General features: G+C 49.0%; 1 protein-coding gene across 1 annotated transcript; it reads right to left on the reverse strand.

Annotated features, from left to right (window-relative positions):
* Positions 1 to 211: 211 nt before the first annotated feature.
* TMEM271 (transmembrane protein 271) lies at positions 212 to 5,756 on the reverse strand. The gene has a single exon (XM_073345855.1). It carries the CDS (start codon positions 5,491 to 5,493, stop codon positions 4,507 to 4,509), a length of 987 nt encoding a protein of 328 aa, XP_073201956.1. The 5' UTR covers positions 5,494 to 5,756; the 3' UTR covers positions 212 to 4,506.
* Between the last annotated feature and the right edge of the window lie 7,156 nt (positions 5,757 to 12,912).

Below are 12,912 nucleotides of genomic sequence, written 5' to 3' on the forward strand. Positions count from 1 at the left end.
ACCTCCTGAGGTCCCTGCCAACCCTGATATTCTATGATTCTAATAAATATAATGCCAGTTTTCCACCTGATGCTCAGTATAAATCCCTGAAAACATACTTTGTCCTGGAAATTGCAACTAAATATTATTCTGAGTAGCAATGTTAGGTATAACTATAAGACAAGAAGGAAAGATGAAATGAAGAGCATTAGGCTTTTCTCATAGGATATGCTGTGCTTTAAAACATATTTTATTGATCCTAAAATTACAATCTCAATTATTGACATTTTTGTTGAGGATCAATCTCAGATTAAATGGCAAAATGGAGAAAAGTTTTTCATATGTACTAAGTCCAAACCCAGAAACAGATTGCCCTCATCACATTAACTTTTTTTTTTAGAAACCTTTTCTGATGATTAAACATTACATTTGAAATATATCTAAGTTATACCAGTCACCATAGTGCCTTTTGGTGAACCAAAGAAGTCCTATAGTGAAATCAAACTTAGAGTATGAACTGTACTAGTTTAATAAAAATTTCTTTTAGCATCAAATGCTCTTTCTTTTTTAATTTACATTTATTCTGTCTGTCAATTACAATGCAAAATATAGTAACTTAGTTAAGCAAGATGTTGGAGTGTGTGAAAATCATTCATCTGAATTACTAATAGGCTGGTGGCATTTTCTTTTCACACAGAGGCCCAATTCTGCTCCGGCCGAAGACAATGGGCCTGATTCTCCACTGTCTTGTTCCTTTTTTGGTCACTTACACCTGCGAAAAGGCATTGGAAAATGGAGGTGAAATGCTGCAAGTTCAGTAGCATTCACACCCACTTTATATCACCTTTGCACAGATGTGACTAAACAAAGTGTAAAGCAGTGGCTGATCAGGCGCAATGGGAGTGTTGCCATGGTCTTCAATTAAAGCAAGACTGGGACCTAAATGAGTGTGTATGTATGGATACACGTGTTAACAATATTTGTGTGGTTTTTTCCCTTGTTTTATTATGTTTATGGAATAAAATCCTGTAAGGTAGTTAACCCCCCTCCCCCCCAGTGACCTATATCAGATTTGCTTTTGCATTTACTCTGTCAATTACATGACATATGGGATATAATTTTAAAAAGATTGGGTAGCATGAGCCCTCTAATGTAATTAACCTAAAATTCTAATACTACACCAGCCTATTTCCATTTGGGCAGAATACTATATATACACTCGAACATTATTGCTCAATCTATATAATAATGGTTTTCAAAATTACTGAAAATGGCTCCATGACACTTGGATCACGCTTGTGAAGCTTCTTCTTGTACTTTGTATTTATAAGTTTCTTCTCACTGAGAAATAAATACATTTGCGTTTTACCATAAAAGTTAGTCACCTGATACCTGAAACATTTGCATACCATCTTTAAGAAAACATGGCTTGTTTGGTCAACTTGCCTGCCTAATTTTATATGTATAAAAAGTGTATGACACCATGTTACCTTCTTCACACTTCTGTTGATACAAATAATACATATCTGAGAGCTAATATTTCATGCTGCATCTTATCTGTTGTGCCAGAAGACTAATATATTGTTTTACACATGTATTATGTGGAGTAGCTAGAATCATTTGTGCTGACTCCTACTCCCATTGAAGTCAATGGCAAAACTCCCATTAACTTCAGTAGTAGTTGGATTTAGATTGTTTTTCCGGCATGTTTTCCATCACTAAATTAAACTATTAGTAGGGGAAAAAGCCCAAGTGAAGAAAGATATGAATTTAGGAAGTAGCTGATCCACAAACAATGTTTAAACATAATGGCATTCTGAAAAGATAATATTTAAATAACACAACAAAAAAGTGAATTTAACAATCTTTTAAAATTTTGAGTTTAAAGTTATTTTATATTTAAACTTGAGTGTAATAGGTAGCTTTCTTGACTTTCCATTTATTTCCCTGAGCACTGGTCTTTGGAACAACTGGAGTTTCAGACTTATCTAATTTTATGAACCCTAAAATATTGGTATTTCCTGTTAAAAATCAATTTCTTAAAGTTTTTAAAAAATTCCATTGTATAGCCAAGATTTTAAAAATAGACACCTGCCGTTAACCTTCTAAATCTCTATTTAGCCATTTCAAGTAATGGCCTAACTTTTAAAAGTACTCAGCACCCAGCAATTCCCCTTTAAATTCAGTGAGTGGCTGGGTGCTCAGCATTTTTGCTAATCAAGCCACTTATTCAGGAGCCTAAATAAGGATTTAGCATCCTTCCTTCAGTTACCCATTTTGTAAAAAAATAAAATAAAAAATAAACCATCAAAAACAAAAAACCAAACCCCACAACCTTGGCTCTCTCTATTATATAAAATATGAAATTTTTGGCTAAATCAGCACTGTATGTAAGGACTACAGGATTGGGTTTAAAGGGGGTGAAATTTTCCCCTTGTGCAGAGGGCCAGCATAAAGCCTATTTTGAAGACTTAAGTAGGACTTAAACAGGGCTTTGTGCTGGCCTTCTCCACAGGATAAAATTTCAGCCAAATGAAAAGCACTGTATCACTAGACTTCCACAATTTAGAATTACTTGGCAAACTTGGAATAGTTGCATTTGATTCCATATCTAGAGTAAAGATTTGTTATGTGATTCATAGATACAGTTTATTTTAAAAAGACTTCTAAGGCATTCTGCATTTTAGGCAATACAAAGTGTGCAAATCAAAATGCTTTAGAAAACAAAATAGTGCAGAGAGGCAGCAACATTTTTAGGCTAAAATGTGCTTTTACTGAGTCTAAGGCTGTAAATTACTTTTCTCTTGGCTTCTTAACATTTAAAAATAACTTTGTCCCCCACAAAAATATGCCATAATTCTGTTTTCCTGTAACTACCTCTTCCTCCTACTATCTAATACACTGACATTACACAGTAGGTTCCAAAATGAGGATTAACAGAAGGGTTCTTATTTGTATAGGATTCCATTTTAATACATGCTAATTGAAAAAAGAGGTGGGAGGCCACCATCCGAAGTGTGCCTTGTTTGTTCTTTGGGCAACATTACTTAAGCCTTCACCTTTTCTGTGCAACAAAAAAATACCCCATAGTTGTTTTCCTTAATTATTACTTTCTCCTGCTATCTGATAAATTGACATCCCACAACAGGCTGCTAAATGAGGATTAATAGTTTCTTATTTTTGGCTGGAATCCTTTTTAAATATGTCTGTATTTGCTAACTTTTGTAAATTAATCTAATTTTTTTTCTTTGCTCTCTGTGCATTAAATTACGCTTTCCACTTTTATTCTCCAGGTTTAGTGGGAATTTTAAGTGTGATTCTGAAAACGTGTTTGGAAGGTGTGTTTGTACAACTTCTCCTTTAGAACTGTGGCAATTACATCAATTAAGGCTGTTTAAAGTATATATTTTAAAATAAACTTTAATATTCAAGCTTACCAGATTGATGAATTTATAACAGTAAGATGAAATTCTTTACAAGAGAAACTATATAGTTGTACAAAATTAAACTTGTGTAAAACAAAAATGACCCCTGCCTCGCATTAAAAACACAGAACTTGTTTACAAAAAGGAATGTACGTGACATTTGGACTTCCTTTTAATTGCTATATCCCAATAACATCTCAATTATTTTAGTAAAATGATTAATTTTAGATTGCAATGAATCTACCAAACCTTTTCGCTGTAGGCTTTCGAAAGCTTTTACAGTAAGAAGTTAACAACAAAAGCAGGCACATTAGTGTACAAAAATGTTGCTGTTTCCTTTTCCTTTTGAAAGTGCAGGGGGGGTTTAATGTGCACCCTACCAGACCCAACACAGGGTTTAATTCTCACTACATTTTAAATAGAATTTAAATCTTCAAGAAAGTGTAAACATAAGAATTTCCCCAAACAGCTGTGGTAAACATTACAGGAACGTCTTTTCGTTGTTAAAAATTTCTCTGTTTGAGAAGTAAAGAAGCTTCCTTACACTTTTCCCCTTACCCTGGCTGGTTATCATAAATGGTATACTTTTGTACCGTTTTAAAGCTGAAGAAAAGACTATGATGATGATTCACTTAAAAAAAAATTGGCCAAAGAGACATCCGGACGGGAAGAACCAACTCCTAAATGGTTCTTGTCCAGCCTTTTAAAACTTGATCTTGATATTTAGCAGACAAGACAGATGAAAAAGTCCAGCAGGCAGAACCATGATAGTGAAAAATGTACTAGTGGGATTGCTCAGTCACGCCCCAGCCTTCTTCACCAGCAGGAGCAGCGGACGGTGGGGCTCTGGTCAGGGTCTCACGAAATGCAGTGATGGAGCTCGAGGGTGCGGGAGACTGAGGCTGATCTTTTGCAAGGCGCTTAGCCGCAGCGGGCGTTAGCGCGGAGAGACGAGGGACGCACGCTTCTTGCGCGGGCCGATGAGGTGAAGAGAGGGGGCTGATGCTGCCCAGGGTATGTCCCCCAAAAGCTGTGGCAGGGGCTGCCTGGTGCCAGCGGCTGATTGTCAGCGCAGGTGCGGTTCCCCGGGGCCGGCCCCTCGCTAGCTGCTGTTGGCGCAGGGCTCCCTGGGGTAGATCTCCTCATAGGCCGGGGGCTGCTCGTGGGGCAGCGGGTAGCAATAGGGGTAGGAAGGGTTGAGCTCGGGGTCCATGGGCGAGTAGCCGGGCAGCTCCAGGGAGGGGTGCCCGCCGCAGTGCACCTCCACGCCGGCCTCGTCGAACACGTGGAAGACGCCCACGTTGATGTAGGAGACTGCCTGGAAGGGGCAGTCGGCGGGGGACAGCTCGGGCTCCTCGCTGGAGAAGATGGAGCCCTGGCTCGGCCGCGGCGCCCGCCGCCCGCCCGCGCCCCCGCCTCCGCCCCGCCGCCGCCTCCGTCTCCTCCCGCCAGGCGCCGGCCGCTGCTGCTGGCGGCGGCGCTGCCGGCGGAGCCCGCGCTGCTGGGCCGCCTTGTAGTTGCGGACTAGCAGCAGGCTGAGCAGGCCCAGCAGGCACTCGAGCGCGTTGAAGACGGTGGAGAGCACCAAGCCGCGCTGGTAGTCCCGCAGCTTCTGGCAGCGCAGCGCCGCGCTCGCCGCCCGCGGGCCGCCGCCGCCGAGGGCCGGGCCGCAGTAGTGCGAGTACTTCCTCTCCACCAGCGACACCGTGTCGCCGTCGATGACGGCCCCGGCGAAGGCGCTCAGCACGCCCAGCATGAAGACCAGCACGCCCAGCAGCAGGAAGTTCTGCCGGCCCCCCGGCGGCGCCGCCTCGCCGCCCCCGCCCGCCGCCGCGGGCTGCTGCCCCCCGGCCGCCTCCCCCTCCGGCGGGCGGCAGCAGAGCAGCGCCGAGCCCAGCAGCGAGAGGCCGGCGGCCAGCAGCAGCCCCGAGTAGAAGGCGCCGGCGGCGGTGCCCAGGCGGAAGGGCTCCCCCTTGAGCTCCGAGCCCAGCGAGAAGCACTTGAGGCCCACGGCGGCGGCGCTGAGCGCGCAGGCGAGCAGGAGGCAGCTGGAGAGCGCGGCGCAGGCTCCCCGGACACTCCACTTCATCCTCCGCTGCCCCACCGCCTCCTCCGGCCTCCCCCTGCCTGCCTCGCCGCCTCCTCCTTCCTCCGCCGCCTCCGCCTCATCCTCCCGTGTCCTCCGGGGCGGCGGCCCTTCCCGGCGAGGCGGCCGCCGCGCAGCGCGGGGACATGGTGGCGAGGGGGACCCGCAGCTCTCCAAACGCGCCGCCGCTGCAGCCTCCGCTCCGCAGGCAGCCGCCGGCCTCAGTGAGCCAGGCGCAGCTCGCACACACACTCCCCTCCTCCTGCCCGCCCTCCCTGCCGCCCTCCCTTATCGCGGCTGCTCCCGCTCCCCGCCGCGGCTGCTGGGAGGCGATTAATAATTGATGGCAACCGCCCGGCTGCCGGAGCCGGGGCGAGGAGCGCAGCCGGGCGCGGGCGGGAGGGTGACCTCTTGTTGCTCAGCCTGCCGAGCCGCGAGCCCCAGCCCCCGGCGGGCACACGGCACCCGCCGCAGAGGGACGGTGAAAAGCCTGGCCAGGGCCAATGGCAGGAGGGATGAGATTGGGGCTGGGGGTGTTAGTCTTCAACCCCCCCGACCCCCTCTGCCGGTGAGGTCACCTGCAGAGAGGAAGGAACAGGGCATCGCCCCCGCAGTGCCCTGGCCGCCCCCGCCTCTCCCCATGGTGGTGCCAAGGCTGCCCTGCCCCAGAGGGCGGCACCACGGTTCCTTGCAGCAAAGCGGAGAGACAGGGGAAAAACCAGGAGCTGGCGACCGTGATTTATCATCGCCCCCCCCCCCTTGCTGCTAATATTGGCAGGGTCCTTAAATTCCTTCCTCTTACCTGCTCGTGGAGGGGAAGGAGGGATGGTTTCGGGTGATCTCACTGCATTGTGCAAGTTATTTTCATACAAGCTGCTGGCATTTTTAGTACGGAATCCACAAGGCAATGGAAGGGGGTTTCACAAGCGAGGCTGGATCATTGAAGCATCTCTGAATAACAGTGAAAGGGACGGAGTGGGGAGGGGAGCGACTTCGGGAGGGTTTGTGTGATTGAAAAGTTTAGCACAGTGGTAGCGTGACTTAGGATGCGCCCGCACAGACACATTTATCTCCCGACTCTGACAGGGTTCAGGGCTGAAGGCAGGAAATCAAATACATCCCCCTGGGAAAGGGAATGCAATCTCACAGCAGAACGGGGAGCCACATTCATCCGCCTGCAAGTGACATGGAGCGGTGCGGTGTAGCTCTGTGGGTCCCAGCATCTTAGAGAGTCAAGGTGGGCGAGGTTTTGCTTGGACCCACCTTTTACTGGACCAACTTCTGCTGGTGAGAGAGACGCTTTCCATCTGCACCCAGCTCCCGCCTGTAATTGGGGGAACTCCGCTAAAGCGAGGGCGAGCAGCGTGTGGGACCCCGCGGGAAGTCAGAGGCACGCGATGGCCTGCGCTCAGTGTCCGCTCGGAGTGATGTGGGGTCTCCGGCTACATTGCTGGGTCCTTTGGCTGTTCGCGCCTTTGCTTTGCTGCCAACGAACTAGGTGCAGACCTGTTTTATCAGCAGCGTTGATTACGTTAGGCGGTGCTTTTCAAAAGGCACAGACATTATAGGGGACCGGCTACACTCCTAGTCCCCCCCCCCCCCGAAATCATCAGACGATGCGCTCCCAGTCCCTAGGGCTCACGGCACACCCCGGAGCGCTGGCTTGGAGACGTGCCGAGCTGCGATGGGTGGAGGGATGAGGAGCTGCGGAGAATAGCAATGTGGGCTGCTTGCATGCCTGTTGCTCCCGAGGTGCCTGCTTGCTGCACGCACCGGGCTGCGTCTTTAGGGCTAGGGAGGAGGCGCGGGAGAGCGGCTGAGTGGGTGTGGGAGGGGACCGGACCGGTGCTTGTAACGATTGCATTGGAAGGGTGTTTCCGCCGGGTGTGGGAGGCGGCTCTGGGGTTCACACCCGCACGCCTGGGAAGGCAAAGTTCTGTCCGCCGACTGCTCCCGGCCTCCGGCCCCCTGCGCTCCGCATCGCCCTGCGGATTAACGTCCCGGGCAGCTCCAGCCCCAGCCGTCCGCCCTGCAGCGCGCTGTCCCCTCCGTACTCCCGGCGGCGACGTGGGCAGAGGATGATGCACCTGCTGCGGCCATTGGAAGAGGGGCTATGTGCAAACCATCTGCGTGCCCATGCTCCGCCGGAAACATGAACGGTCTCACCCTCTGGCTTCCCAGCAGCCCTGGGGGTGTTGGGGGCGGAGCGGTGTCAGCTACCCCCCAGCTGATCTGGAGGCTGCATTTTGCCGGACCCGTTGTAGTGAAACACCTCGCTCCCTGCGAATTTCCCAGGCGCAGGCAGCCTGGCCAGCCCGGTGTGAAAAGACGCAGCGGGTGGCAACGCTCCTCTCCTTTCCACTGATACACACCAGCGAGGGGGAGGGAGGGATGGAGGTGAGGCGCTACAGCAAGATTTTGCTGTCCTGACTCAGGCAAAAGTCAAACCGTTCTGCAGGCAGCGTCAGACCCGTTATGTGAGCCCCAAAAGATTGGTGGGACTTTTTCTTTTAAAAAAGCCTCGGAATGCGTGTATGTTCCCCAGCACAGTGCAAGCTGCTAAAACACACCGCTTTGCCTGGCTGATGGGTGCCCTCAACTAGCCTGGTCTGCTGTCTTGATTTTTGCATTTCATTTTGGGGGCTTTCCAGGAATAGCGATTGTGCAAGAGCCTCCTTTGGGTTTGGGTTTGGGTTTGGTTTTGTTCTCATGGCATTTTGAGAGCGCCCCCCTGCCTGTAGAATATTTTAACAACACTTGGGGGTAAGGGGTGGTCCAAAAGCCTCTAAGCGCCTAATTAATTTTAAGTGGGACTTGTACTCCTAAATTACTTAGGGCCCGATTTCCAAAGGGGTTTAGGCACCTAAAAGCAGCAAGGTACCTACTGGGGTTTGCAAAAGCGATGTGTGTGTTTAAAGCCCACTGAAATCCCTCTAGGTGCTTGCTGCATCCTTAGGCATGTAAATACCTTGGAAAAGTGCACTCTATATCTTCCCATCTCCTAAAATGGCAATGCACGCTACCTGCACAATATTACATAACTGTAGCACTCAACTGCTGAGGTCCCTACCCAGAATGTCAAAGGGATTTGAGTGCCTAACACCCATTGAAATCAACAGGAGTGAGGGGCCTAAATACTTTTGAAGAGCTGGGCCCTTGTGTCTGGTGAAGCCTGAGCACCGTCTTGTAATACACAGTCCAAACTCCCCATCCATCCAGCAGATGCAGGGAAATGGGAAATGGTCTCTCCATGTGTGGGAAAGGAACTGCATCTAGTAGGAATTTATCACCTAATGAACTAATTGCAGTTACAATGGACAAGGCTTTACTCAGTGACACATGACACAAATATTCCTATTTAAATAGGACAGAAATATAGAATTTGTATCTTATTGTTGGGAGCTTAACAAGATTCAGTAAAGGGTCAGCTGTTCATATTAATAGTTAGAACATTCACAGTTACATTAGATAAATTAAAAAAAATTATGCTTAGGGAAGAAACTTCCACTGGAGACACATTGGAGTTTCTTGTACCTTCTGAAGCATCTGGTTCTAGCCACTATCAGAGACAAGATAAGGATCCGCTGATCTGGCAATTCCTATGTTTCTGCGGCCATCCCACCCTTTCTGTCTTGTTCATTTAGACCGTAAACTTTTCAGGGAAATAACAGTCTCTCGCTATGTGTTTGTGCTGTGCCTTGCACACGGGGGCCACAATCTCCACTGGCACCCGTTCCACATTGTTTATTTCAGAATCATGCATGAGGCAGGACTGACAAACACAAGTTTAAGCATTAACAACATTGGTAATGCACCTATTTCCTGCTGGGCAACTGGCTACTACTGACCTTCTCCCACACGGTCCCTGCCGAATCCTCCCCAAAATGTCTGGGGACCTTCCGAGCACCAGACTCAATAGGCCAGGCTAGGAATTCCACTACCAAAAGAACAAATGCTTACTTTATTATTCACCAGTCTCTAGGGTTTCGGTGTTGCTCTGTGTTAGCAGAATTTCCCTTGTAGTTATTTAGCACGCTGTAGTTTCACACACATAGGGCTAGAGGAGAGAATACATACAGTAAGGTCATTAATATATTCCCCCATCTCCTGTTCAACTCTCTTTGGGTTAAATCTCTGGGAATGCAGTAATAATACTATTCAATTAATAATAGTAATAAGACCTAGTACTTTACTTTTTCAAAGCTCTGCACAAATATCCCCCAAATCGGTACCTTACATTGACCACCTGCCCTCTCTTACTCACGGGCATCACTAGGAAAGCAAACAAACCCTAGGATGCTACTAACCTAGAAAAAGGTGAAATAGTTACAAACTGCTTTGGTCTGAAGGACCACAGTTGGATCATCTAGGCCTGGTACCTAGATGGTACATGAAAGTAAATGAAAAAACTCTCATTGACTTTATTGGGCTTAGATCAGGTCCATTGGTTGAAAGGATGGTCTTGTGGTTAGAAGATAGGACTTGGAGATAGGAAATATGGGTGCTGTTCCCAGCTATGCAACAGGTTTTCTATGTACCCATAGGGCATGTTATTTAGGATCAAATCCTGCCTCTACCTTTCCCTTCGTGGCCAGCCCCTGGCAGCAGAATCAGTATTCAGTTTTGTGAAGGAAGGATGCCTTGTGCAGCCACTCTTGCAGAAACTAGCCCAGTTGAGTGGCAGCTCCATGTGTGTCAGTTCACAGCAGGGAAGAGGGAGGCGGCCTGGGAAGGATCTGGGGTGGGTCTTGCCCTCCTGCAAAGAAAGGCTGGTGGGCCTATGGAGGTTGCTCAGGCTAGAGTGACTTGGTGGTGGAACCTTTTCCCTAGTGCGCTCAGCTGGGTATTTGTACAGGGTGCGGGCTCCAGGGTGGGGCCAGAAATGAGGAGTTCAGGGTGTGGAAGATTGTGTGTGTGTGGGGGGGTGCGGGCTCTGGCTGGGGGTGCTGCAGCTGGGGTTGGGCTGGGGACGAGGGGTTTGGGGTGCAGGAGGGTGCTCTGGGCTGGGATCGAGGGGTTTGGCGGGTGGGAGGGGGATCAGGGCTGGGGCAGGGGGGTGGGAAGAGGATCAGGGGGGCAGGAAGCACGACATGTCCCTTCTCCGGCTCCTATGTGGAGGCGCAGCCAGGCAGCTCTGCATGCTGCCCCATCCGCAGGCATTGCTCCTGCAGCTCCCATTGGAGCGCCGGAGGGGGTCGTTGGAGTGGGGCCATTGGAGCATGAAGGAGCCGGATGGGGGCCATGCCGCTGCTTCCCAGAGTAGCATGGAGCGCCCCCCGACCCTGCTCCCCGGCTGGAGCACTGGAGGGGGGCCATGCTGTAGCTTCCTGGAGCCACATGGAGCGGCCCCTGACCCTCGTTCCCAGCTGGAGCGGGGCTACACAGTTGCTTTGGGAGCTGTGGAATGGCCCCAGACCCTGCTCCCCAGCTGGAGCGCCGGAGTGAGGCAAGCCCCAGACTTTGCTCCCCAGCAGGAGCTTGAGGGCCAGCTTAAAATGGCTGGTGGGCCGCATCCGGCCCATGGGCCATAGTTTGCTCACCCCTGGCATAGATCAAAGAGCACTAGGAAATGTTTAGTGCACAGCAATAGGGTCCATACAGCCCATTAGTGCACAACACACTAGTGCACACCCTGGCGTGCTGTACACAAACTCTCCATCTAGGCCAGTGGTTCTCAAACTTTTGTACTGGTGGCCCCTTTCACATCGCAAGCCTCTGAGTGTGACCCTCCCCTTATAAATTAAAAACACTTTTTAATATATTTAACACCATTATAAATGCTGGATGCAAAGTGGAGTTTGGGATGGAGACTGACAGCTTGCGACCCCCCATGTAATAACCTCATGACCCCCTGAGGGGTCCCGACCCCCAGTCTGAGAACCCCTGATCTAGGCAAACCCTAAGTTTCTCTGTGACTCAGCTACAGAAAGGAAGTGACAATGCTCTTTCACATCAATGTGGTGAGGCTAAACTCACTGATGTTTGTAACACATCTTGAGATCCCCAGACTATGCCATCTAAGTGCAACGCATTACATTATTTTATCGTCTGCCTCTCCACGCACACTGCATTATAGCAAGATGTGTATTATTATTTCTAAGCCATCTCTGATAAATGGGTGTCAGCTTTGAATATATAACCTGCCTTAGCTTACTCTGTCTCCTGGTTCTTATTTTCTGGTTCCAAAAGGGACATTGTTAACTGTAAAACTTTCTATTTAAAAACAATTTATATGTCCTATGACTAAGCACACCTTAGAAACACAAACTTTTAATCATTTTGTGAGGTCCCATTTGTATTCCCCAGTGATACAGCTCATTTTGTTCTTTAAACTGTGAAAATGGAACCCACTGCTTCTCATTCTGGTCTTCTCTCCATGTGTAACAGCCTCATGGGTAGAGGCCTGCCTGCTCTTCCACCCTTTAAAAAAATGATTACATGAAAGGAACCCCAGGCAAAAATGATTCCTAATCATAGGTGTGCTATCACAGCCCTGAGTTATGAGAATGAACCAGTCATATTTATGGGTGTGATGTCATTATGAGCCTTAGTGGATCTTCATTAATCTAGGGACTATGCCCTGATGGTTGTTTAAGTGCTGTCCATCAGGTAATACTCACAGGGACATATTCCTATCCTTTGGAGAATGACTTAATACCACACGTTCTTTAGGGATTCTGTACATTATTAGAGCAACAGATTTTATCCTGTATTCTACCCTCTACCTTTTGTGGTTATTTTGGTCCAGGTTCAGATCTATTCATGAAAACTCTTAAGCACAAGGCTAAATCCTATTGGCTGCAGTGGGACTTCACAACATGCTTGAAGATAAGCATGTGTTTAAGCACTTTGAAGGCCTGGGAACTTAAATTTATAATTCTGCTAGACATCAACAATCATGGATTTAATAAAGACACTTGTAATAAATTAAAATAATCTGTAATCCACTACCCCTCCTTTGTCCTATGACTACAGAGGTGTTAACTGCCCACTTCACCTTGAATTGTCTCTTGCAACATGTGTTAACTCTCTATCTGTTCCACCTTGACACTCTGGGTTGACTCTGTGGGTGCTCTGGGGCTGGAGCACCCACAGGGAAAAATTAGTGAGTGCTCTGCACCCACCGGCAGCTCCCCACCCCGCCCCACCTCACCTGTGCTCCTCCTCTTCCCCTGAGCACGCCACGTCCCCGCTTCTCTTCCCAGCGCTTGCTGCAGCGAAACTGCTGTTTCGGGATGGCAAGCACTGTGAGGGAGGGGGGAGGAGGGTGAACGCGGCGGGCTCTGGTAAGAGGCAGGGCTGGGGCCGGGATTTGGGGAAGGGGTCCAGTAGGGGCAGGGAGGGGGCGGAGTTGGGGCAGGGGCTTTGGGGAAGGGGTTGGAATGGGGGTGGGGCAGGGGCAAGCACCCACTAGTGCCGGGA

The sequence above is a fragment of the Lepidochelys kempii genome, chromosome 5 (assembly GCF_965140285.1).
Source record: "Lepidochelys kempii isolate rLepKem1 chromosome 5, rLepKem1.hap1, whole genome shotgun sequence".
NCBI lineage: Eukaryota > Metazoa > Chordata > Testudines > Cheloniidae > Lepidochelys > Lepidochelys kempii.